At 35.8% G+C, this 27,996-nt stretch overlaps 1 protein-coding gene across 1 annotated transcript in view; it reads right to left on the reverse strand.

Annotated features, from left to right (window-relative positions):
* Positions 1-8,247: 8,247 nt before the first annotated feature.
* DHX15 (DEAH-box helicase 15) overlaps positions 8,248-27,996 on the reverse strand; it is a 57,915-nt gene continuing 38,166 nt past the window's right edge. The window contains exons 7-14 of the mRNA XM_019025482.3: positions 23,771-23,857; positions 22,698-22,847; positions 21,665-21,773; positions 20,940-21,131; positions 17,886-18,008; positions 13,635-13,825; positions 10,377-10,546; positions 8,248-8,814 (exon numbers count right to left, since the gene is read on the reverse strand). Of these exons, the coding sequence (XP_018881027.1) occupies positions 8,697-8,814; positions 10,377-10,546; positions 13,635-13,825; positions 17,886-18,008; positions 20,940-21,131; positions 21,665-21,773; positions 22,698-22,847; positions 23,771-23,857 (1,140 nt within the window). The 3' untranslated portion in view covers positions 8,248-8,696. The remainder of the gene's footprint in view (positions 8,815-10,376; positions 10,547-13,634; positions 13,826-17,885; positions 18,009-20,939; positions 21,132-21,664; positions 21,774-22,697; positions 22,848-23,770; positions 23,858-27,996) is intronic.

Here is a 27,996-nt window from a genome sequence, read left to right on the forward strand (position 1 = left end):
AAGAATGATATTGTATACCACAACCAGGTGCAAGGGACATAATGATATGGCTCCAACCCTTAAGAAACTCAAAGCCTAGCAGAGGAAAACAGCTTTAAATACTTGAACAGGTTCCAAGGACAGAGATAGAAAAAACAATCTATCTTGATGGCTCCAAGTTATGGATAAAAGCAGTGTAGTGTAAATAAGCAGAAGAGAATGGGTGGTTCACCTTGCAAATATTTCTAATACCCAAACCAAGCAAGTGACTTCTAGACTAGACTATGTTCACTTCAGACTAGTCATATCATTGCTCTACTTTAAAAACAATACGAAGAAATGATTGTACTCAAAACCTGTATTATATTAAGCAGCAAGCCACCAGTAAAAAGATCTTCCGGTCAGACCCTTGTAGCAATACTTAAGGAAAAGGAAGACCAGGAGTGCAGGAAAGTCCTCTTCCATGTCTGTTTTCTTGTCAACATTAAACCAGAATGAAAAATAATTAGACCCACCTTGTCCACGCAGGTGTGTAACTTCCTAAACTTAGGATGAAAATCACAATCTTAGAACCATGCACCTATCAAGGACATCAACCAAGCTTTACATATCCAAGCTCCCCTGGCACCCAGCTCAGGAAAAATAGCATCAAGGTTGAGGGAGCACTTAGCTAAGCAGAGTGGAATGCCAGCTCTGCAGATAAACAGCCATGTGACCTGGGGCCTCAGTTCTTCTGAAATAAGGAAATAATACAATCTACCCCAGATATTACAACTTAACTGTAAGGTTCAGTTCTAAGAGTTCCTGCAAATTATTATATAAGTTGTTACTGCTTTCTTTCCCTCCACCATGTTGATCATTTTTCCTACTGTCTTCAGTCTGCCTTACTGCTGCTTGTTTAAAACAGTGACTGTCCAAGAGCCACCTGTACTGTTTAAAAGTTAGCTATACCAAAAGACACCAACTATTACATTTCTCCATGGTAATAAAACAAAAACGGGAAAATTTGCATCTCAAAAACTCTCCTCACCCTGACAAGCAACATAACTTTACCAAAGATGACATGAGTAGATCCTGATCAGTTATGCATCACTTCAGGGAGAAACCGCTAAAGCAGCTGGCACTTTTTGTAGAAAATCCTACATGTTTGTCTAAGGTTATTAAAATATTTCTGGAGAGGCAAGGAAAGCATACTCAGACATTTAACACTTAAGACAATACCTTAAAAGTTATTCATTCAGCCCTCCTTAAGTGTAAAAAGGGAAATAATAAGAAAAAAGAAAATGAGTTGTAAGCTGTATTTCATTAATATAATCTTGGGAAACAGTGATTCAACAAAACAGCCAATTATAAAACTTTAAAATTTTTTAAGTAAATATCTTACAAAACAGTCTTCAGCATGTTTTTGTAGTAAGCAGAACTGAGACAGTACACTAAAAAGCAAATAATATAAAATAATAACATACTCGTTATCACAAATCACAGATGAAATTCTAATCATTTCTTTTATAATCTACTGCACAAGTTTTATCTATCATTTCTTAAAAATCAATGTATTTCCCTTCTTAAGAACTCAATACCAGCTGGGCATGGTGGCTCACGCCTGTAATCCCAACACTTAAGGTGGCTGAGGGCAGACCACTTGAGGTTCGGAGTTCAAGACCAACCTGACCAACATGGTGAAACCCCATCTCTACTAAAAATACAAAAATTAGCTGGGCGTGGTGGCGGGTGCCTGTAATCCCAATTACTCGGCAGGCTGAGGCATGAGATTCGCTTGAACCTGTGAGGCAGAGGCTGCAGTGAGCCGAGATGGCACCACTGCACTCCAGCCTGAGAGACAGAGTGAGACCCTGTCTCCTAAAACAACAACAAAAAGCAATACTAGCTTCTCTGCTAAAGCTAACAGTGCTAGTGCCACAGTTGAAATATTTCCCAGCATCTTAGCAACTGTACTTTTTAATATAATCTAAAATAAAAAACACACACCTGTGTAATCATTAGAATGAATTTCTATCTATTCATGGTTTTAAGTAACTCAGTCCCTCAAACTGATAGCATGCCTTATTTTAATCTTACCTCAGATTTGGCTGAGCCAAATTTTCTACTTTAAACTGCCTAACAATTCTTTACATAAGTTGCAAATCTATGAGCTGAAATGAAGAAACCTCTCAGCAAAGTCTTTATGTTTATTATTGAGTGTGGAATATGTTCATCAATGCTACTAACCAAAAACCACAGAACATGACATACAGAAAATCCACTGGTTCTTGATGAGTTTATGGGTATAACTGCCACGCAAATCTAAACACACTGAATGCATTAAACCCTAAGTAATGATCTTTAATCATCTGCCCCACCTGATGATTCTTTTAAAGGGCAAGATCTTAAAGACTTTACCACTTTGCTACATCCCTGCTACCCATCATCAACCAGGGGTAGCCTTCCACTTCAGTTCTCAGGCTAGCGTGAATTCATCATCAAAATTGTAAGATCTAAGTATGCCCATGATCTAAGGCATCTCTTTCACCATCTCTTGCTTACTCACAATCAAACTACTTTCAAAGTCTCATGCATTACTCCCTCTCTCAAGCCTGAACTTGATCCACCTCAGATTAACAGATACATCCCTCTGTGCCAAGATAAGAGAGACTAAATTTAAGCTGAAGTCCCTTGTAACTTTCCCTTCTATCTTTGTCCTGGTCTATGAAAATCTCTATTTTCAAGGCAACATCACCAAGTTTGACCTCAACTTCAGATCAAGTGTGGCCATAATCCCAGTCTCTCCCATGACACAGGTACAGGTTTTGCCTAAAATTTCAAGGTAGTCCATTAACTTGAAGTTTCTTTCCTCTTGGTCTCAATCCTGCCCATGAAACTTTCCGTTAAAAGCAGTCTTTGCAAGCTTTCCCACTTCAAAACCCTTTCTCACCCAACAATGCCTACAGGTAGACTAAATGAAGGCATGCAAGGGGTTCTGGCAAACTGAAGAATACATGCCTACCTACAAAGCAGCTAATTAACAGTGTGTCAGGAGAAACTTCAGGTAGGCCCACCCTTGCCAGACTCAGGAATATTTTGAAAACTTTACGTGGATCTGTTTTTACAGAAAGGTGCTCTATTTCTTTGAAACACTTCATGAGGATCACATCAGGGAAGGCTGCATCTGGGCCCTTTTGACTACCTGCTTGTATCCTCTACCTTAAACTTACATAAGCTGGCTAAAGACCAAACTACCAATTCCCATAGCTTTCAGGATTCACAGTTCCCATCCACTACACACCTCTCTGAAGCATGAAACTCCACTATCTAAATAAATTATTTTACTTTCTGGCTGCTCCGTTGCCCCTCCCCTTCTCTTATTAAAGGTTCTGTGCTTTTTAATCTTCACCTTTTCTCTCTCAGCAGCAACTAGGATCTCAAATTGATCTGCAGCCTAGATTCATGATTGGCACCCCAAGCCATGCATCTCATATAGCCTACAGAAGCTATCTCTGATGACTCTTTTGCTTTACACCACCACTTCATCTCTGACCCTTTCATTCTGATTCTTCTTTTCTGGTTCAATCTCATTACCTGGGTTATTGTGTGGTATTTTTTCTAAATGACTTCAGTGAACCCTCTTCCGACAATCTATCCTCTATATTGAACTCAGATGCACACCTAGCCTAACCTTCAAGTTCCTCCACAACTCAACCCCAACCTAAATTCATAGTCTCCTGTTTTTACCTAAATAAAGAGATCATGCTCCATTCAAACCAGACTGTTCTTTGCTGTCCTCTTAGCATACCACCAAAACTGACCCTGACCAAAAAGCACAAACCATTAAACCATTTAAGAAAACAAACAAAAACCAACCCAAAACCAAATATTGGACTTGCTCAATATTTTAAAAAGTTCTACTCTTCTGGGTCGGGTGCGGTGGCTCCCTCCTGTAATCCCAGCACTTTGGGAGGCCGAGGTGGATGGATCACCTGAGGTCAGGAGTTCAAGACCAGCCTGACCAACATGGAGAAACCCCGTCTCTACTAAAAATACAAAATTAGCTGGGCATGGTGGCGCATGCCTCTAATCCCAGCTACTCTGGAGGCTGAGGACTCAGGAGAATCAGTTGAACATGGGAGGTAGAGGTTGCGGTGAGCTGGGATCACACCATTGCACTCCAGCCTGGGCAACAAGAGCGAAACTCCGTCTCAAAAAAAAAAAGTTCTACTCTGCAAAAGACACTCTTAAGCAAACAACAGTACAAGCTAACGGGTTAGAGAAACATTTACAAAACACATTATCTCATAAAGAAGTTAGATCCAGTATACACAAAGAACTCTTAAACTCAATAATTAAAAAAACTAATTATAAAAAGGGCAAAAGTTATGAGCAGTCACTTCACCTAAGAGATATAAATGGCAAATAGGGACATGAAAAGATATCCCAATATTCCACACCATTACTGATTAGTCATTAGAGAAATACAAACAAACCACGACGTACAACACCTACTAAAATGACTAAAATTTAAAATAAAATAGATACTATGAAATGTTGGCAAGGATACAGGGCAATCAAAACACCTATATGCTGTTGGTGGGGGAGCAAAATGATACAGTATTTTGAAAAACTAGCAGTTTCTCACAAAATTTAACATATATTTATCACAACCCAGCAACCTTGATTCCTAGTTACTTACCCATGCCCATATAAAAATCTAAATGCAAATAGCTTTACTCTTAACAGTCAAAAGCTGACTTTCTAACAAGCGGAAAACGCATAAACAAATATGGTACGTATACAATGGAATACTACCCAGCAATAAAAAAAGAACTCACTGATATATGTGAAATAGATGACTCTTGAAAGGATTATGCCAAATGAGAGAATCTAGACACAAAACACTACGCACAGTATGATTCCAAGTAGCCAAACACTTGGAATAGGAGGAAGGTTATTAGCTACAGAGAGACATGTGGAACATTTTAGGGTGATGAAAGCGTTGCGTATTGATTGTGGTGACAATTACACAACTGTATACATTTGTCAAACTTTATCAAACTATATAGTTGATGTTAATTATACCTCAATAAAGCAGAACTTTAAAAACTGTCTCTGAACCATGACTCGCGCTCTGAAACGCTGTTAATCATCTAAGAAATCCTTAGAGCCCATTTTTTAGGGACCACTAAAAATGCACAAGACCAGAAAACCACCTCATCATGTTCTCTAATATTAAAAGAAACTGCAAAATTCAAATTGTTTACATGCAATCATTTACTAAAATCTGTCAACTTCATTTTTAAATGTAACATTGATAACAACTGCATTTGAAATAATGTGGTTAGTTTCATACTAGAAGAATTCTGAGACTGTTAGAAAACATTTATAATTAAGATATTCCTATCCTGCCTTTAGTTTTTTTAAATGTTATTAATGAGCTATGGATATATTTGAACATGTGAGCTATGAATATATTTGAACATGTGGGGTGAAGTCTCCAAAGATTAACACGACCCAAGGTCTGTGAAGGTCCCTTCTCAGCCCTGAGCCACAAAGATTAACATTCTCAAGTAATAATTACATGCCTTAAATTTATACTAAGATTAATATGAAACAAAAGTATGGTGTGGTTGCTTGAAAGGTTAATGTAATCTGAAATTGTAGTAACAGAAGTGATGGTAGGCCTGGTCCTTTGGGAAACAGCAAGTTCAACTGCAGTCTGTCCAGCTTAGACCATAGTACTGACTGCAATCCACAGAGTACTTGGCAGAGGTTAACCAGGAATGTACAGAATAGCTGGAAACCATGTTAAAGACAAATGTTGACAGGAAAGAAAACAAACAAACAAAAAAACCCAGGGTATTCAGTCTAAATTAAAAATAAGGGAAGATGACAGTTAACTCCAAATATCTAAATGGCCATCAAGTAGCAGAATGGCCTTATTTAATTATGTTCTAGAAGGAAAAACTGGAATCAGGTGTTACACAGAAAGGGCTTTAGCTTAGCATTTCTAAGAGCTATTACGCAGCCTTCAAGGGTAATGAACTGTTTTTCTTGATGTATCTGGTTAGGGAGGATAGCCATTAAAATTACTTCTAAGTATATGCGAGTACCTTATAAACCTAAAATTCTAGAATTAAGTCATATGCCGTATAAAAAACTTGAGTATAGAATGCTTTTGGATTCTAGCTAAATTGGTTTATTGTAGGGCATCTTTTGTCCCATTTCTCACAAGTTGTGTTAATTTCCTGACATTTGCAGGGTCAATGGTTCTACTTACTGATGGCTTTCTTTCTTTATACCATAATGCAACAAGCAGTTCACCTATTCCAAGTTGAGAGATAAGGAAGGTGACCTCTTCAGGTAATCTCCAAAAAAGTTTTTAATTTTCTTGTTGTATAGCACAAATAAATTATTTGATAGTCATAGCTCTATGTGAACAAAGGAAACTAACAACTTTGCTGTTCAGCTGCCAAATCTGTAAGATAAGGAGGTTGAGAGAAGACCATTTTTAAAAGCCACAACTTTGTCAATAACATCAATGGTAAGAATCTTCAGCTTTAGGCCGGGCAAGGTGGCTCATGCCTGTAATCCCAGGACTTTGGGAGGCCGAGACAGGCGGATCACGAAGTCAGGAGATCGAGACCATCTTGGCTAACATGGTGAAACCCCGGCTCTACTAAAAATACAAAAAAATTAGCCAGGCGTGGTGGTGGGTGCCTGTAGTCCCAGCTACTCGGGAGGCTGAGGCAGGAGAATGGCGTGAGCCCAGGAGGCAGAGCTTGCAGTGAGCCGAGTTTGCACCACTGCACTCCAGCCTGGGCAGCAGAGCGAGAGTCCGTCTTTAAAAAAGAAAAAAAAAAAAAAAAAGAATTTTCAGCTTTGGTCAGATGTAGGCAGCCTAGAACAACTGGAGATGGTGGGGGATAGACATCATGATAAAAACTCAACTTGCTCTATGTGGCCATTCTCAATGCACACCCATGATTCCTAGAAGCTCTGCCAAATACCAAACTTTATTCTAGGTATCTGAAAACTCTAACACGTAACAGTTTCTCTGTAAGAAAACCTAATGGTCTAACTTCACATTTTACACAGCCCAAGATTAAATAATACGTTACACCACTCTGAGACCTACTTAAAATTGGATGGTCAGATTATAAAGATACACAACAACTTACAAACTACACTTGCAGCTTAAATTAACAAGCAAAATATTCCTCTGGTGAGAGCTGCCATTTCAGTGAGAACAGTCTGACCAAGTACTTAGACTTTTTCAACATAACTTTAAGAGATTCTGGCAATGTTGCCAATGCTTAATGTTGCATGAATATCTAACCAATATTTAAATGTAACCTGAAGGATTATTCCACCATCTAAATTATTCCATGGGAACAAAATGAGGCACTTATACAAGGCACATTAACTTTTTCAAGCCACTAGGCATCATTTAGTAACACCTACCTACACTAAAAAGCATACTAGTTAGCTTCAAAGAGTTAACTTGCCTAACTCCCTAAGTCACATGCTAGTTACCAAGTATATTTAAATGCCAGGCACACACCTATATATTTCCTTTAACACTTAAAAACTTATAAAGGTAGGAGGGGAAGAAGAGGGAAGTCCAGACTAATAAGTACAGTATTTAGTCTTCATATGAAAATAACTGATTAAAAAAAATTTTATGGGCCACATAAAACACCTCAATTTTCATTCCAAAATGAATGTAGACAAGTTTTCAACTTGTCTACTGCCTGTCATAGAAAATGGAAGGTCAAATGTACATTTTAACACACTATACAAATTATTTTGTATACTGCATAAAACTTCCATCACTAAGAATTTTGTTAAACTGAGATCTAAAATATGCTTTCCTCTTACCTAATACTAATAAACGTGTTTGAGAAGCTAGAAGTATAATAAAAACATCTGACAAAAATGTAGTTAAGATAATAAATTATGAGCCTTATGAAAGGAACTCTAAGAAAGACAAGTAGAGAGCTCTCCTTTCATTATTCTCTCTTTTGGGGTCCAGTTTCAAATGATCACTACACACATTTTACCCCTTTTAGATCGATCACATCCTGATTAACCTAACAAAGCGCTAAGCCATGCTCTTAAAAATATTGCTTTAACAGCTACTTTTCCTAAGGAGTACTCCTGGTAGAAAGATACTAAATATGTAGTAATAGTATAATTACAATAATAAAAAACCTCCACACTTGAAAAACAACTATACTTAGAGACTAGAACAAAGATACCAAAGGGCTTTGGCCAAAATTAGTATAAATAGACTTTATTGAAGTCAGTGCCTCTGTACTGAGACAGAAGATTGTGTCTACATAAGCACAAGTTGTAACATTTCACAACTTCTAAAAGGAATGTCAACAATTACAACGATCATGCATACCATGGTCGATAATCACATTTTAGAAGCATTTTCAACCATTTCTAAAGAAATGCTTATAACATTGTTATATATAGAACTACTTTCAATAAACTGCAAAACATTGATCGACTTTTCCAGTATGAGCTACAGTGTCAACACAAAAGGGAGGCATAAATGTTTAATTTATGAAATCAGAATGGAATATTTACTGTAAAGAAAAATTAAAAAGCTTTCAAATAAAGGCCATTATCGAACCAACGTGAAGAGCACAACTCGAACTTTTGAGTTCATTCATCTTTTAAAGCTGTCCTCTCAATAACTTCAGTTCTAAGCACTGAATTCAGTACTGTGAATATTCCTTGGACTGAAGTTTGGCAATGATGCGGTCCAACTGTCTCTTTGCTTCACACTGTGGGAAATTGCTCATGTCATAATATTGAGGGGCAATTTTCACCAACCTGTTTAGAAGTGGGCAGAAAAATTTCCAAATTAACATATAATTGAAGTACTGGAGTTGTTAATAGGATAGGCATTATTCATTAATATACTGATGAACCAAGGCAAATCTATGAATTCAAGTCTCAGAAAAATACAAATAACTAATCCTTACAAATAGCACTTTTAGAAATGTGTTAAGTATTTTATTCAGTAAGATGTGAATTTTCTGATGTTGGACTTACCATAAACTTAATAACAAACCCCTCAAGATACATGAATGTAAAGATAACAGATAAAGTCACCGATTTCTTTACTCTGGCACACTATTAATTTGCCACTCCAAGGATATAGTAATATATAACAGGTTCTGTGTAGGAAACATCATGGTATTCAAATGATTGGATCTTCTCATTTTCAATGTTTTAATAACTGTAACTCTATACCCCCAAAATACACTTGACTGAAATCTTTTATAAAGTTTAGCTATACAATTTTTTTCTCAACAAAGCGTTTAAGATAAAATGGTAATGGCCTACACAATTTAAGTGTCAAAAGTCCCAAATCCGTATAAGAAAGCAGCTGCACAATATAAAGCGGTAACAGCACCTAGAATATGTGCCTTCAGTCCCACTACTCTTGGCTGACACTTCCTGTCATAGGTTATAGAATAGATTCTGGCATAAATAAAACAAAAAACCATGAAGGTGAGGGTTATTTTGCTTAAAATAAAACAATCCGTTCTTACTCTACATTTTGTAGAAGCTAGTATGTTAAAACACAAAGAGCTATCATTTTTATGCCTGCACAGTTCCTAAAAACCAATATATAAATAATAAATAGTTGAGGGCTAATTGTAATGGGACAAAAAAAAAAATGTTAAAACAACAACAACAACAAAAAACAGATTTCTGCAAGCAAGAAACAGTACTGACTTGAGTTAATCACAACAGCAAGAGAATGGCTCCAAAGAAACTCTAAAAAAATAAAAAAATTTAAAAAAACCCTTTTTTAAAAGTATGTCTGAGAGACAGGGTCTCACTGTCACCCAGGCTGGAGTACAGTGGCATGATCATAGCTCACTGCAACCTCAAACTCCTGGGCTCAAGCAATCCTCCTGCCTCAGCCTCCCCAGTAGCTGGGACTATAGACGTGCAGCACCACCATGCCCAGCTAATTTTTGTGCACACCTATATATCTTTTAGTAGAGATGGATTCTGGCTATATTGCACAGGCTGGTCTTGAACCCCTGGCTTCAAGTGATCCTCCCATCCTGGCCTCCCGGAGTCCTGGGATTACAGGTGTGAGCCACCATGCCCAGCCCCTAAAGAAACTTTTCATGCTATTCAAATGTAACTTCACATTTGGCTTCAAATCCTGCCCATAAATATCAACAATCCCACTGTCCACTTAACAAAGGAAGGGTGTGAAAGATTAATCACACCATCCAGTCAATTCCCTCATACCTACACACTGAAATATAAATTCTCAATGAGTGAATGCAAGGCCATGACTCTAGCAACAGTCAGGTTCCATTGTGAGCAAAGTACTAACAAAAAACTGTTAGAACAAAAGGTGTACTTACCATTCTGGCTTGATATCTGTACATGTCCGGATGTAATTCTTTGTTGTTAGAACAAACTCATTATAAAGCACCCATTCAGGTTTGTGGTCAAGAACAGTAGAGGGATGCAACTGAACCACCTGGTTATCTTTCACAGTTAAGTAATGCCCTGTTCGTTCTAAATGTGCCACCTGAAACCAAAACCCAGTATATTAATACAATGCTTCTGACATGCTAGTTGTAAAGCTACCTACATAATTAGGAAGAGGCAGGCCTCCCTTTTACTTTTCATTCTATGGCTATACTTATTTATCACTGTCTGATAAAAGCAGAGATAAGCAAACTGCTGCTGTGGGCCAAATCCAACTCACAGCCTCTATTTCTAAGGTCTGTGAATCCAAAATGGTTTATATATCTTTAATTGGAAAGAAAAAATATCATACAAAAAACATTCCGTGAAGCATGAGTAGCATGTAAAATTCAAACTTCAGTATCCATAAGGAAAGTTTTATTAGAACACAGGCATGCCCATTTGTCTATACCTATTATGCTCCAAGAGCAGGCAGTGTTAGGTAGTTTTGACAAGGACCTCATGGGTCCACAGAGCCCAACATTTACTATCTGATCTTTCCTGCCTTAGACCATCTAGAGCAGGCTCTTCAGCACTGGGCGCCAACTATGAGTAGACAATTACCAGAACATTCATGTCTAAGGTAGAAAACTAAAGCCAGGTGCAGTAATCCCAGCACTTTGGGAGGCTGAGACAGGCAGATTACCTGAGGTCAGGAGTTCGAGACCAGCCTGGCCAACACGGTGAAACCTCATCTCTACTAAAAATACAAAAATTAGACAAGCGTGGTGGCGGGTGCCTGTATCCCAGCTACTCAGGAGGCTGAGGCAGGAGAATCGCCTGAACCCAGGAGGCGGAGGTTGCAGTGAGCTGAGATCAAGTCACTGCACTCCAGCCTGGGCGACACAGCCAGAGGCTCCATCTCAAAAAAGAAAATAAAGAAATAGAATAAAAAATAAGGTAGAAAACTAAAGAGGGCAAAGAGGAAAAGAAAAAGGTAACCTACAAAGACAGGAAAATAAAAATGAAAAAAAAAAAAGAGCTTGCACGTGCTTCTCTTTCATTTCTTTTTTTTGGTAACACCTTGACTGGTGATACTCATCAAAATGGACAGTTCTCCCTTTCCAATTCTAATATTCTGTGCTTAAAGAATGAGCATGAATAATAGAAAAGAGTCAATTTCATTCAAAATATTTACTAAACACCTATTAGGTGGTCAGGTACTATAATGCATGCTGTTTCTAATAAATTTTTTGTTTGTTTTTAAAAAGAGATAGGGTTTTGCTATGTTGCCTGGGCTGGCTTCAACACTCCTTGCTCTCCACTCAACTTCTCTAGTAGCTAGGACTACAAGCACACTCTGTGGTGCCTAGCTATTTGTAACAAAATTTAATCTACATAATTAAGAAGTATAATGCTTGAATATAACTTCATCAATTTTTTTTTTTTTTTTTGAGACGGAGTCTCGCTCTGTTGCCCAGGCTGGAGTGCAGTGGCGCTATCTCGGCTCACTGCAAGCTCTGCCTCCCAGGTTTACGCCATTCTCCTGCCTCAGCCTCCCGAGTAGCTGGGACTACAGGCACCCGCCACCGCACCCGGCTAATTTTTTGTATTTTTAGTAGAGACGGGGTTTCACCATGTTAGCCAGGATGGTCTCGATCTCTTGACCTCGTGATCCACCCGCCTCGGCCTCCCAAAGTGCTGGGATTACAGGCGTGAGCCACAGCGCCCGGCCAGTTTTTTTTTTTTGAAATATAAAAAGCAAATTTAAGAACATGTCAACCCAGGCCTGGTGGCTCACGTCTGTAATCTCAGCACTTTGGGAGGTCAAGGTAGGAGGATCATTTGAAGCCAGAAGTTCAAGACCAGCCTGGGCAACATGGCGAGGCCCTCTCTCTACACACACACAAAAAGGCAAAAATTAGCTAGGCATAGTAGTGCGTGCCTGTAGTCCCAGGAACTCAGGAGTCTGAGGTGGGAGGATCACCAGAGCCCAGGGAGGTAAAAGCTGCAGTGAGCCGTGACTGCACCACTGCCCTCCACCCTGGGAGTGAGACATTGCCTCCCTCACCCCATCCCCTCCCCCTAAAAAAAGAACAGAACATGTCAAAGAGAAGCCAGTACATATCAAATATTAAGAATATAGTTAAGAGTTTCAAGAAAGAATGCTCATACCTATTATTCACCAAACTCTAATAAGCCTATTATATAATAAGACGCCACAATAAACATTCTGTTACTTAGATTCAAATACAGACATCTCACCAATTTCCTTTGATTTTTGATTCTGAAACTGAGTGTCCTCAGGCTCATATTCTAGCTACTGAGCCCATCTGGCCTTAAGGGTAAGCCACACCATGCTTAACAGACACAGCCAAAGAGAGAATGAACAAACAGGAAAGAAATAGAAGAGACTTATCCCAAATCAGGCGATTTGTTTTCAATTTTATCACCACAAAATTTTCTTGCATTTTTCTCAAAGTTTCTCTTATTTTATAAACACCTTAAAATAACTGTTGACAGTATTTACTTGACAAGTTTTACTTCTGTTCTTATAGCCGTTAACACAGCATACTTAAACTAAATAAAACCTTTTAAATTATGTTTCATCTTTATTGCTACTCAACAGACGTTTTTGGCTTTTGCAGTACGCAAGGGTCTTGGTCATAATTACCAATGATCACTCTGTAGAGGACTGTAAATGAAATCCACGTATTTGAATATTTGAATTTGGAGGTGTTTAGTTTTTAGATAAAGACTAAAGCCAACTGTACGTACTTTTGGATCCGCTCAATTGCTTCCTTTTAGTACTCTGTTATGACAATGTATTTCCAATTAAGACCTAGATTCAGAGAAACTTTAATGCACTGATCAATATTCACATTCCTGAAGAAACAGGTGCCTAATCACATCTGAAAGTAGCCAAAGTTTCCATTTTGTATAACAAAGGCTCTATTAATAAAATAATTCTAAAAATGACTCCTGTATAACTAGACTGCCTTAGCCATTTAGTACATTAATTTGTTACTCATTAAATACTTAAAATTTCTTAGTATATTAATTCACTCAAAGAAACTGGATGTACCAACATTTAAATTTTTATGAGCATGCACAAACTCACTTTTGCTTTTGAGTGGATTCAAAGGACTGTTAATAGAAATCAGTGTCACGTGAATACTTAATTATTCATTCCCATATTATCTACATACCTGCATAAAATACCCAGTAACCAAAGCTTTTCTTATATTAATATAATAGTCCCTGCTTGTAAAGTCAGTACTTCGACGAGGCAAATTAAATCTGTCCATAATTCGAGATAGCTGCTGGCGTACATTGTCTGCGGACATCAGGGACCTGTAGTTAATGAAGTTGTCATAACACCACTGAACCGATTCATGATCTAAAAAGGTAGAAGGCAGGGAGAAAAGAGGGCACCATGAATCACCCACACAGGAATGTTCTCTAATTAAAAAAATTGTTATAAAGAATAAGCTAAATAAACCAGAAAGGAGATTTACCCACTACATTTTCTTTAAATGAACTGCAATGTTACCAACTTTCTCAAAGATCTGTAGTGTGATTCAACATTAGAAACAGTAACAAGGCTTTTGGATTTGGATGCCAAAACAATGCTTTTGAATTAACTGTTTTTAGTGAATTATTTCTCCCATTAACATCCACCTGGTTGTTTCCAAAAGATGGTCTATCAGATAAGGGAAGGCTGGAAGTATTTGGTACAAGTCATGGCCTGTTCATTTTAAATGAAACTACAGCTTTAGATTAAGATAACTGCAAACAATTGTTGTGTATTGTTCTTTATGCCTGAGACAGAGCACCTCAGACTTAAAGACAGCAAAGTTTTATTGCGACACACGTGTCTCTCAGCAATTTATGAGCAAGTCCTGAAACAGAAGAAAGTTTACAAGGATGCCTGAAACCTCCACTCATGTTTAATAAACAAGACCTAAGTCTAAGCACTTCAAGTAATTTTATTACATGTATTATCAAAAGGATATTTCTCCACTGATGAATCCTTGATAAGCTTCCAACTAGCCTAGTGTTGCTCACTTAAAGAGCTCAACCTGTAGCATCATGAAAGAAATTTTACAGTGACATCTTTTATGTGCCAAAGACAGTCATGGCAAAGAATTGCATTATTTATTTCAGAGGACCTTTGATAAATAAAACTAAGAGGGTTATTGTGAAATGGGAGAGAGAAAAAAATTAAAACTGTTGATCCTTCTCTTGCTACTGTGATGTATGCTTATCTTCAGCATACTCTTTTCTCTTTGGTTCTAGGATTCTACCAGTTATAGTGTATAACTCTGCCTTAATGTTTTTTAGACATAACAAATATATAAGTACATTTTTATCCATTACAAAATGCATCCCCATTTCAGAAATTAAGGATGGGTGAGGTGGAGCTAGGAAATAGATTTTTGAATTAAAGAATACAATAACATATTAGAACACCCATTAATTAATCCATCTGGAACGAGAAATAAAAGTTACCCATCTGAAGCTATTGACGTTTAAACCAAAGCACGGAATATCTTTGGGAGCTGAAACAGCACACCTTAGAGGTAATTTTACTTAATGCTGATGCTCTGTAACAAGCTGAAAGGCAGGAAAATGCCCAAGCTGGACAATAAAAAGGCAAATTTTTGAAAAGGTTGTTGATTTGCAGACTATGGCTTGAAATGTAGCTTTTTTGTGTGGTTCTCAATTTTTAGAATTCATGTACTACAGATGGAAAAATTGCAAATCTAAGTCATTTGTTAAGAACAAATGACTAGTAACTAACATCTGATGGTTCTACTGTATTTCTAAACTTGTGAGAAATAATTGGGTAAATGGGAAAATTAAATCTAAAACTGGGAACATTAATATAATTCTAGCTGTTTATCTCTCACCAATACAGTAAACCACCCCTAAGATCTAATGCCAAACCATTTGTCTGATTTTTAGAGAGAAATCTCCCCTCCCCAGACAGATTAAGGTACTGCAAAATAACTTGAATCTAGTTTTCGATTTCAAAGGGTTATTTACATAAATAGTATTAAGACAACATTTTAATTGACATGACATTTTAGCTTCACTATGTAATCAACTATTGTCTCTAATGCAAAACATCTTGACCAGTATCTGAAACACGCTTTTTTCAAATATACTCAATGTTTCAATTAATAACATACAATCATTTAAAAAGCTTTCGTGAAAATATTCCAAATATTTTCATATCCATATATATATGGATATATCGAAATAATATATCCATATATATATGGATATATCGAAATAATATATCCATATATATATGGATATATCGAAATAATAACATGGGGATCTGGCAAAGCTTTTTGCTTTTTTTTTTTTAAGAGCCTCTCTTATTTGAAAAGGTGGCAATCAGTGATTAAAGGCTAAATCCTCACCTTTAACTAATAAGGACAGTTCTACCAAATGTCAAGTCATCACATACTGCAAACCCCTAAAAACCACCAATGACTAATCATCCCTTTGGCAGTGAGAGATCATAGTACCTCTCACTAATCATGCATTTCTTGGGCAAACAATAGACTTGAACTTTTCCACCTCTTGTTTACAGGCCACTTGTAGCCTGAGAACCATCATTCATACTTGTCCGTTTTTCTATTTTATTAGTTGTATTTTGATGTAGAAAGTAGTATTTTAATGTATTTATCAGAAATAGATCATACATCTAGTGAGTGGATAACACCATTTTAACTTACTACATCCCCTCTGACTGTGAATCTGTTCCTTCTCAAGGCTTTAATAGGTTATGTATCTCTTGGTCACCCAGCATGTTTTGCATAGAAGAGGAATACAGTAGGTTTTTTGAGTAGATCTGTCTAATCAGGGGTAAGTCTTTAACGCTAGGTAATACCAGTATTTGGATACAAGAAAGATTAAATAACTGTTCTAAGGTAAACCATGTGTTGGTCTTCAGCCTGTGGTTTCATAACCACATTTCCCTTAACTCTCATATCTGCCCCCAAGTTTTCTGGGCCTGGGCAGAGAAGGGCTCCATTCTTTCTCGCTGCTAGTCATCAATTCTATTCAACTCATATCAGGGTTCTGGAGTAAGGAACAGATGTAAATCAAGTTAGGTACTACGTCTGGTGCACACACTGGCCCTCTAGCACTTCTGGACCCCAAGCCAAATAAATTCACCATTACCCCTACCGAGATGTGCCAAAGTCAACAGGCTCCCCATTTTTAGAGTATAACTGAGATTTTTATGAGATAATAAAAATGAGTTACAAATAAAACCAGACATACAAAATTGGAACGTCAACTTTATAAATTAGGAAACCAATTTCTCATGAAAAGAAACTACAAACTTAGTGACAGAATCCACATTTTTGGCACAGGGTGATGATGTAGGGCTATCCGTTAAAAAAAAATGTCAGATCCAGTTGCAATTTCTGTATTTTTTTTCTCCTTTAAATTTATTAAGGTTTCCTCTCAATTTTTGTAAATGGTACATTCCAACAGCAGCAGCTAGCAATAACTTCATTGTTATTATGTTTCCTCATTTACAAGTCACTGACAAATGTTTTTCAGGTCACTAAATATTCTATGATAAGATGATTTAAAGCTAGAACAATTACTTCATATGTCTACAGCATAACTCACAATTTTTCCACTGGTGGGCATTTAGGTAGCCAATTTTTTTTTTACCACCATAAATAATTCTGGTGAAATTATTTAATCAAATCAGTGTCCACAGAATACCAAAAAATAACTTTCTAAATTATTTCTGGGTCAAAGAGTATACAGTTGCTAAAGTTCCCGGTAACATAAAATCAACTTTTCATAAAGACCACAACTAACCCCACTCCCACAGAGCTAAGGAATATTTTTCTTCAATATCTGCAAATTTTATGTGAGAAAATGGTAATGCCTTTCATTATCAATAATAATGCCAAAATAATAAGGCACTTCTTGGGCTAAGAGTAGAGCTGAACTTTTCCACATCATGTTTAGAGACCACTGGTAGCCTGAGAACCATCATTCATACTTGTCCATTTTTTTCTATTAGTTTTATTTTGGTGTAAAAAGTTCTTTATTAGTAAAAATGTTAGAGTAATGATTGTATAAACAATATAAAACTATTCTTAAAAATGTAAAATGCACAGAAATAAAAGTATATAAAAACTTGTATGTTAGTGATAAATGTTATACAAGTCTGTCATTTTTATCACTGTTATTTTTCAGGTTTTCTACAATTGGTGCTTTATCCCCTGATTATAAACATAAACAACTTTGAAAAAGATTGGCAATTTCTATTTTAAATGCTCATCAGGAATTTTTCAAAAGTACCTCTGGGTTTCTAATATAAGTTGTCACGGATAATAAATCAAAGTGGGACGAAGAAACATCTTATACACTGCAAGTGACATTTAGACAAGAGTGTCTCCAATCAAATTTACACTTACTTTGTTTAAAAGCATGGTAGACGTTCAGCAGTGTCAGATGATCTCCATCTATGTGGGCAAATCTCATCTTGGCCTCATCTGCGGCTTTCTTGGCCTCCGTGGGGCGAACAAAACACTGTGGGACTAAACAAGGTTGGTATGGGCCCAACACAAACGCCCATATCGATGAGTCACGCATTCACAGATAGAGGAACAAGGCCTAGCTAGGTCAGTTCACAGAGCATAGGGCAGGGCAGGATGGCCTCCAACTGCATCTTGGATTGTTTACTACCTTGATTTGGTACATCAACACCTAACCACATCTGTAAGACAAGAGGGTTTCAAAGCTACAGAGTACCTGATTATTTTAACTAGATCTAAAAGTAGGCATCAAAACAGCTATTCTGAAGGCCATCAGGATACTAAAAAGCTCAACTTATTTAAAAAAACCAGTGCTGATAGCTCTACCAATAACCAGAATAATGGTGTCAATTGCCTTTTAGCTAACTGTAATTTTTCAAAAGGACATCCACTAAATCTACTGAATGGCTGTGAAAGTTAGGAAGCTATGCTTGCCCACTGCAGAGCTAACAACAACTTTGAAACCAGTCTACTGCCATGTTTCTATCAGAATTTTTTCCCTAATACTGTGGCTATTACCAACTGGTGGGTATCACTATTAGCACCGGTGAGCAGAAGCATATGTAAACATAAAAATATCAAGAATTCTTGGGTTTGGATGATAGCAGTAGTGGTGGAAGGTTAAACCGCCTTTGAATTAAGAAAATTCAAAAAGGCTGGGATATTCAGCCTAGTGTTTCAGCATTTTAACAAAAGGATTAGAAAATAAAGTCCCAAATTTAAAAAAGAAAAAAAAACAAGCTTATTTGAATCAAAACCTCAATATAAAAGCAAAGTCCAATATTTCAAAAGTTGACAATTAGTCTGAAACAATCATATCAAGGGTCATCAAGATATGTAACTACAGTTATTTGTTTAGAGCCTCAATATTAATTCACATAAAACTTTAAATTGTTACAAAGCATGTACTACATTTTTTGAAATACAACTTTCCTTAATTCAGTTTAGCAATTCCATAGTCATAAAAGCAGTATGAAAATAAAAATACTTAACAGCTTGGGACTTTTTCAACACATTTTAAAAGCTCTTAAAACCTTGTCAATGAAAAAATTCATAAATTATCGGTTCGGATAGAAGATAATGGGAATAATCAACAACAAGATAAAATACAGTATCATATTACTCTTTCCCATACAGTTTCCCCTTTAAAAAGATGCCAAAATAGCCAAATAGTGACAACAAAACATGATCATAATAAATATTAAAACTCTTGCTTAATTTAATTGAAGCAAGGTAATTCATAAAAGCACACAAACTTCTCACAGCTGTGAATTTTAATGTGAACTAGCCACTAGAGTTAAGTGGGAATAAATAAGTAGTGCTCTCAAAGGCCTCTAGATTTGCACTGTTAATATCAGGACCTCAAAACTTCAAAAACTATTTTAATGTCAAACAAAGCATTACAAGCTCAGCAAACTATTTTTTATTCCCTGACTTCTTACTTGCCTCTTATTTCAACACTTTTCCTATAAATGGACCATTTAAAAACAGTCCATTTACATTGCTGCACATAAATGCTCATTCTCCTGACAAACTAAAGGTTTTTATTTGTAATAAATAAAAATAAGGTTTTTTTTAAATTACAAATAAAAGTGAGATGTAGTTGGAAGATTACAACTGCATCACAACAACAAACTTCTTAAAGAGCTAATATTCTAAACTCAAACAACGGTAATCATGTAAGTATATCTGATAAGAGAACCTAGAGAAATAAAAACTAGGCAGATAGACAAGTAAGTACACAATCCATTAGTTCTTGCCCCACACTTTCTCTAAAAACTAAAATCTTGGGAGAAGTACAACTGGGAGAATCTATAAAACAACATATAATAAAGGCAGACAACAACCTACCACCACCTCCGCAAATGAAGCTACAATTTAATTAAAGTGACTCAATACTGCCCTGCCCATCTGCTCTGAGTCTGATCAGTCATAACTCTGCAAGAAAACATTTTAGCTACTTCTTAAATAAAAAATTCACACCATTAGAATATACCATACGTCTAAACTAAGCCATAATTTTATATTTAAATTTTTTTCAATTTATCCTTTAATTCCACAGAATATTTTGAAATATTTGCAGCATTAAGTTCAATAAACCACTCAGCAATAGGGAGTCAGTTCTCTCCCGTGCTAAAACTAGTAGCAGAGAATATTTTGATCGTCAGTAAGAACTTATTTTCTATTTTTAGCTGTAAGAATAGCCATTCATTTGTTTCTTAACAATATTTCTTCTCCTTTAGGGAAAATCTAATTTCCAAGTTACTATTCATTTGTGGATTACATTTTATTGTTACTAAAAACAGCATTATTTCCTTAGCTTAATGGTCCAATTTTACAAAATTAGCAATTTTATATATTAGGTATGTTTCCTTTACCAAGTTTTTCTACCATTGTAAAAGAATACCATTATCAGATTAGATTTTAAGCCTAAAATTATACATTACTATTTCTATTTACTTGATATGAAGTTTGAAATTCATGTTTGTTCGGGTGCCATTGGAGTACATATATAGAAAAGGCTCAACTTAATGTATAGCTTTAAGTTTGTCACAGGCACATTTAATAGAGCTAAGTACTAGAGCAAAGTTCTTCCTGTACTTGCAGTAAAAAACAAAAAACAAAAAAACCACAAAGATAGCAGTGATGGACCTTTAACCAAAGAATTCAGTTACAACTGTGCTCAAACTTACTGCAATTTTTATTAGCACTCAAGAGAGCCAATGCTTTACTATCTTTTGTGCACAATGACTTACTTTTGTAAGCACTATGTCATTACGAAGCTATTTACAAGGTATTTAGGAAACAAAATTAATTCCTTAAAACCATCTATAAAATCCTCTATCATACTAAAAATTAAAAAACAAAAACAAAAGTGAAGTCCACCCAAACTTTGAAGAGCTGGGCTTTTTTTTGTTCCTTTCCCTCTATTACCTGACAACATAGCAGTAATAGATAGGACCTCATTAGAACAGTTGTAGTCACAACTTGCAATAACCATTTTTGCGAGCTGTGGATCTAGAGGAAACTCTGCCATCATGGATCCCAATTCAGTCAGATCTCCATCATCATTTAAAGCAGCCAGGTAATTCAAAAGTTCCAGGGCTCTCATCAGAGTTTCAGGAGCTAGTGGTAAAAGACAATCTATTAGACACGGTGCCTTAAGCAAGCAAAAATGTGACAAACTATTATAAGCAATCTCATTTTTCATTTTGCAGTGGACCAAACTCAAACTCAAACTGTCATCCAATTCAATTATACAGATCTAGCAAACAATGAATCATAAAAACATTGCAAAATTTTCCTGTAGGCAAAACTGTCTTCTTCCGAAATATATTAAATAATTGCTAATTCATCAATGTGTTTATCAAACTGTTTTTTCCCCAAAGAAAAATTAGGAATTCTCATATTTTCATGCCCAGAGGATAATTCAATTTACCTAAACCTCCCCATAATAACTTCTGAAGAAAAAAAAGAATGTGCTCATATAACTGTCACCTTTTTTAGTTTTAATGCTATCATGTAAGACTTAATCTTGATGCATACTGGATGGAAAAAGCAAAATGTATTTAATACATATATTAAATAGGATGGAGAAAAACACTAAGAGTCAATTTTGGTTAAAAGATCTGATAAAAATGTGTTTTGATAAGTCATACCTGGTGGATCCATAAAATCAAAATGTACCAAATCATCAATACCAAGTTTCTTCAATTGTAACACAACTGATCCTAAATTAGAACGCAAAATCTCAGGATAGGTGTTATCCTAGCAAAAAACAAAAACATTTATTGGTTATGTTAAAAATGCCTCAGTCTCCTCATTCCAGAAAACAAAAATCTGCTGCCTCCTGAGCTATTTGTTTTGGCGTTACTTCTACACTGTCTCAGTAGAGATAAATACTTGTAGGCTAGACTAGAGAGAAACCATTTTTCTCCAACTATCTTTATAGTATTCAGTGTTTGCTACTGTCCATAAAACTCGCAACTGCAGAAAGAAATTCGTATAGTAGTCTTCACTCATCTGAACTCGCAATTTCCATGGTTTCAGTTAAGCAGTGTCAACAGAAAAAATTTTAAAGATTCCAGAAACAATTCATCAAGTTTAAATTGTGCACCATTCTTAGTAGTATGCTATATACACTATATGCCCATTTGTCACTTAGCAACCATCTGTTATTAGATCAACTTTTGCAGTATCACAGTGCTTGTGCTCAAGTAACCTTTTACTTAATAATGGCCCCAAAGCGCCAAGAATATTGATGCTGGCAATTTGGATATGCCAATGAGAGGCCCTGAAGTGCTTCCTTTAAGTGAAACGCTGAAAGTTAGTAAGGAAAGAAAAAAAGTTGAAACCTAGTAACGAAAGAAAAAAAAAATCACATCTAAAGTAAGAATGTATCTTCTATCAGTGAAATTGTAAAGAAAGATATTTATACATAGTATATTTAAGTAAGGTCCAGCATATTCCAGTTTTTAGGCGTGGGAGGGGGAGGGTCTTGGAATGTACCAGCCTCGAATAAGGGGGTGTACGACTATCTAAGTTAATTACACCATACATTTCACTCCTGGAAAAGCTAAGGAGCTTTTAATCCTAAAGGGCAAGATTAAGTAAATAAGGCAATGTTCTTCTGGTAAGATAATTCAACTTAACATTTTAAACATATCAGCAGGAAACGACAATACCCCATACCTGCATTTCTGTTTTATAAGCTTTCTCTGTGTAAAGTCTGAAGCATTTTCCAGGTCTGGTACGTCCAGCTCGACCAGCCCTTTGTTGAGCTGAAGCTTTACTAATAGCTGTCACCAAAAGGGACTCAACTCTGATTCGAGGATTGTAGACCTATTGGAATTGAAATAACACAAGAGTCTTTCTTCAGTCAAACACAAAATTGTGATGCAACAGAAGTATCCAAAGCCCACAGTTAATTCCAAAATAAATAAAGAAATATCGATAGGCATAAATCATGCTGCTACAATAGACAACCCATCATCCTGAACCTTAAAGTTCTTTCAGACATTCTAATTCGATCATCTGAAAGACTCTAACATGAAAAACTTCTTGTCAAACACACAGACAGCTTATATAATCCTTACTCCTCCTAATTTCAGTTCTATCAGGCTGACCTTGTTCCTTGCTTTTTATATGCTGGGCAGTCAAGGATTCTGCCCGAAAAGAAACCTTCACTTTCAAAACTCGACGGTCTGAGTACTATTACTCTGTTACTGTTTAATGAAAAAATTTCCATCAATAACAAAATGTAATCAATTTATCCAAAAGATATTTGAAAAATAAAACGTATTTATTGAATAGCCACTTCACCTGCATTTCACTTCATTTAATGTAATACAGCACTGTTAAACTAGAGGAGTAACATAGCACTGTTTTCAAATAGTGTGCCTAGTTGACAGCAGTAACTCTAATAATGTTGGATAAGTGACTGAACTGCAGGGATAGAAATCCTGTACTTTATTACTAAACCCATACTGTTAAATGAATATACAAGCCAAAACACCCACCGTCACTACACTGAAACAAAGAAACCAAAGCAACTCTAAAAGAAAAAAAAGCCTAGAATTACATAATAAACACTGTCTTAATTTCTGAGAGCCAGCCAAAACATAAAGGGTTCATACAGCAGAAATTTGCAAATGAAAAAAAGATAGGAAAATAATTCTGAAACGTAAATTTTAGCCATTAAATGAATTGGTTGTTAAGTACTGTTAAACCAACTCTAATTTATAAAGTATCCACTAAATATGTACCTTCTGTTTCGCAAATCCAGGATCAATCACAAACACCACACCATCTATTGTCAAAGATGTCTCTGCTATGTTAGTTGACACAACTACCTGTTAAGAAATAGAGTATATAAATTATATTACATATCAAATAAAATTAACAGGACTGTTAAAAGATCAGCCACTAACTTTCACTAACACAAGGAATTTCAAACCAGCAAATAAACTAGAAATATGATTTGATCTTCAATGGCCAATGCTTTAAAAAGGTAAATTAAAATTTAAGAAACCAAAATTTTGTTTACACCACAACAGCAACTTCTTTCTCAACGAAGCTATTACTTCAGGTTATCACTCAACCGCATTACATTTTGCTTAATCAAATTAACGGACAACATAAAAAGAAAAATACCGATGAAGCAAAATAACGTGCCTTACAAAATGTCTGATAAAACAGCCCTTATAATTAGTATTCAAATTTCCACAAGTGTATCTTTCAATGTTTTTGGGCAATATTTACAAATGAAAACTTCGTTATATATATCACCAAAATTCAACTCAACATTTTAAACAAAATGCCACATGGAAAAAACCTCAAGTTATAATCCAATAAGAACAGACAGATCAGCAGAATCAAATGTAAATATTTCGATAAGTGCATGGTCTCAACGGGATGACATGTAATACGTTACTACATACAAAGCAACTGTTAAGAACTATAATTCTTTATTGACGGAAAATGTTTAAAGCATTTACATACTAATATGATACCTTGTTTTGTATACATGCATGTTTTACTATATATTACATATGTTTTAGAAAATTAGTTAAGGACTTGGGAAATACATGTTACATATAATTTTTTTTTTAAACAATGGGAAATGGGGATTCCTCATTAGTATTTTAACTCAGGACACGATTTTCAGGAACAGGTTACTGATATTAAGTTGAAGATGTCTGTATATGCAAGCAATTGATACAGAAGATGAATCAAACAGAGTCTGCTTTTAGCATTTGTAAGGGATGATTAGACATGGATATAAAGTGTGAGTGGCACCAAAGACACACTGTGAAATTTAAAAAGATTTACTTCCATAGCAAAGACAAGAAAAGCTTTACTGAAAAACAATAGCATTTAGGACTGTCCTTGAAGGTAAGGTTAAGACCTACTCATGAGAGAAGGAAACAGCACTAGCACTACAGTTCCATCTTAAAAAAACACATGTGGGAGAAATGCCTATGGGCACATACAAAAAATGAAAAGATTTATATTTATCCCTATTTTATTTTAAAAACACTTAATTTTATAAATCAAATAGCTTTAAAAAATCATAGGCTTTTGCTGCATTAACTATTTTACTTAATATTAACACTTTCATTTTCTGATTTCATATTTACTAAGTAGTAGACTTCCCAAAATACTAACAGGAAACCTCAGGGATTTAAAAACATAATAGCAATCTACCAAGAGGGTATTTCAGAATAATTTACAAGTCAAAAACCAAAATGTTTCCTTTTGTCAGTTGAAAAGACTGACAACTAGCAAAGGAATAAGAAACCACAAGTGGTTTGATGATGTTGCTGAAATACATTCTTCAGGACATTTAGATAAATAATCAGCAACTAGAACTGAAGCAAACAACGACATACATAAGGTTAACAGGTGAAACTTGAATAAGCATAACTGGCATTTAATATTCTTCTAGAAAGTCAGTTTGTTGTAGTTAAAGAAGCGATTAATTTAGAGGTAACTGGCAGACCTAGCAATCAAACCTGAGTGGCTAAAGTAACTGGAAAGGTTTTAACACCCTCAAGCTTGTATTCCTTTTATAACTTGCATATTACTTAGTCTACATAACACAGGGTTGTAGGGAATAAATTATGTAAGGATGTGGAAATGCTCTATAAACTATACAGAATAGGCCAGGCATGGTGGCTCACATCTGTAATCCCAGCACTTAAAAAGCCCAAGGAGAATTATTTGAGTCCAGGAGTTTGAGACAAGCCTGGACAACATAGTAAAACCCCACCTCTACAAAAAATTAAAAGAAATTAGCCAGGCATGGTGGCACATGCTTGTAGTCCCAGCTACCTAGGAGGCTACGGTGGGAGGACTGCTTGAGTCCAGGAGGTTCAGGTTGCAGTGAGCTATGATCATGGCACAGAACTCCACCCTAGGCAACAGACTGAGACCCTATCTCAAATCTATACAGAACCAACTACATGCCTGTAAATACAGAAGACGTCTTCTGGCTTTCTGGAATTCTGGGGTGAAAACCATAGTTCTGAAAATATTTATGAAGAAAATCACTTTTAAAAAAGTTGTTCTGGGAAAAAAATACATTTCACATATTTCTTCTATAACATAATACAATGTGATAAAAATTTCTCATGTGACCAACTCTTTAAAGAGTTACCATTATAAAAAACAGTTAATTTTTCTCCACAAAATAATTTCATCCTGTGCGTATGTTTTTTGTCTGGGTGAGTGTATTAAATTCTGTAATACTTAACAAGACGCGGATGCATGATTCTGCAAGTGTTTAAGAATCAAATGATTTATGCCAACTTGGCAAACCCTCGTCATTATTGATATTAACAAGAGCCTATTGCCAGCCAAAAGTCAAACCCTAAAATACAAGTGTTAAATTGAGTCCTTACAAAAAAGCACAAGTTTTAGGCCTTTCTCAAGGACTAAAAATAGCTAAGGCTAAATACACACACACACAATGCAAAAGCGAACTAATAAATGACAAGATAAAAGCTTCTTTGGTACTTCAGCAGTTGAGTGAGGCAAGCCCTAACCATGTTCTAATTGTAAATGGCACACCATACAACCAGGAACCCATCAGGAGACAAAATGACCTTGAATTTGTCGAGGGATTTACATTATGACCAGTAAGAATCAATATAATTGTTACATGCTTTCTAGACTGCAACACTGCAGTAAGCGTTCAAGGAGCCTTAAAAAGTGTTCAAACCGCATTGACTAATATGGAACAGACCCTATGGTGAAAAGCTTGGCATCACTGTCAGGACATGCTAAGAGTAAATTTTCCTCCCTCAATAACCTGCCTTCTAATAGAACTCACTTTTTTTCTAATAGAACCACTTCCCCCCACTCCGCCCCCAATAACTCCACTTCAAAGTAGAACTCGCAGTACTTCATTTGCCCTACCTGAATACTGTCTGGACACAATATTGCATTTAAACTAATTTGGACTTTTAGTCCCCAGGGAACTCTGTGGGGGTCTCCAACACAAGGACATCAACTTATTTGCTTATAAACATCCCAGCAGCACCACAGTAAGCTATCTTCAGATCCTGGATCATTAAGTCTTTCTTTAAAACTATAGAACCATCTCCACAAGGGCCATTTCTCTTTTTCACTGAGCAATGTATGCTCTGAACCATATTAATCAGCGAAATGTAGGATCAACTATAGAAAAGTCAGCTATTTGTATGAACAAAATTAATGAACACTAAATATTTAAAAAATAATTATAGTTGTATTTTAATAACAACCAAATCCACAAAATAGCAATTTTAAGTCTCAGTCAAAAAATGCAGAAGTTATCTACTGAAGAGTAAACTTCAATGCATGTAAAGAATTACTATAACTTTTAACTTAGTCAAATACTTGAATAAACTTCAAAAATTATCAAGAGGTAAAAATATTTACCCTCATATAAATATATGTTGCATTCTCAACCTTTCTTGATTGCTAAAAACTTGAAATCGTTCACCGTTAGTGCTGTAACATGTTTAAAAGGCTGTTTGTTTTATGAGTACCACAATCAAGTTATAAAATCTATTTTTCATAGAGAAATAAGAAATGGCACTGCCTTATAAAAGGGACTCAAATATAAAGTTATACAGAATCACAATTAATTTGATGGAAATTAAAATTTGTATTAAATATTATATTTGTTCAAAAACTTTCAATACTTTTATATATTTTCTTTATGCTAGCTACTATCCTTACATTAGAACAGTTTAACAAAAAAATCAAGTATTTTTTCACAATTAGATGCAAACAGTAAGTTTAAAATTACATATGAACAGTAAAACTTGTATAGATCCCTCCTCTATAAGCTAGGCTTATATGAAAACTTTAAATTTGTGCTTAACATGCTGCGCCTCAGAATGTTCTTCCTCATAATGAAAATGATGCAGCAACTGCTAAGGAAGTCTTCCTTTACTCTCCCTAGGACTGTCCAGGGAAGCTACATCAGTGCTTTTCTCAACCT

The sequence above is a fragment of the Gorilla gorilla genome, chromosome 3 (assembly GCF_029281585.2).
Source record: "Gorilla gorilla gorilla isolate KB3781 chromosome 3, NHGRI_mGorGor1-v2.1_pri, whole genome shotgun sequence".
NCBI lineage: Eukaryota > Metazoa > Chordata > Mammalia > Primates > Hominidae > Gorilla > Gorilla gorilla.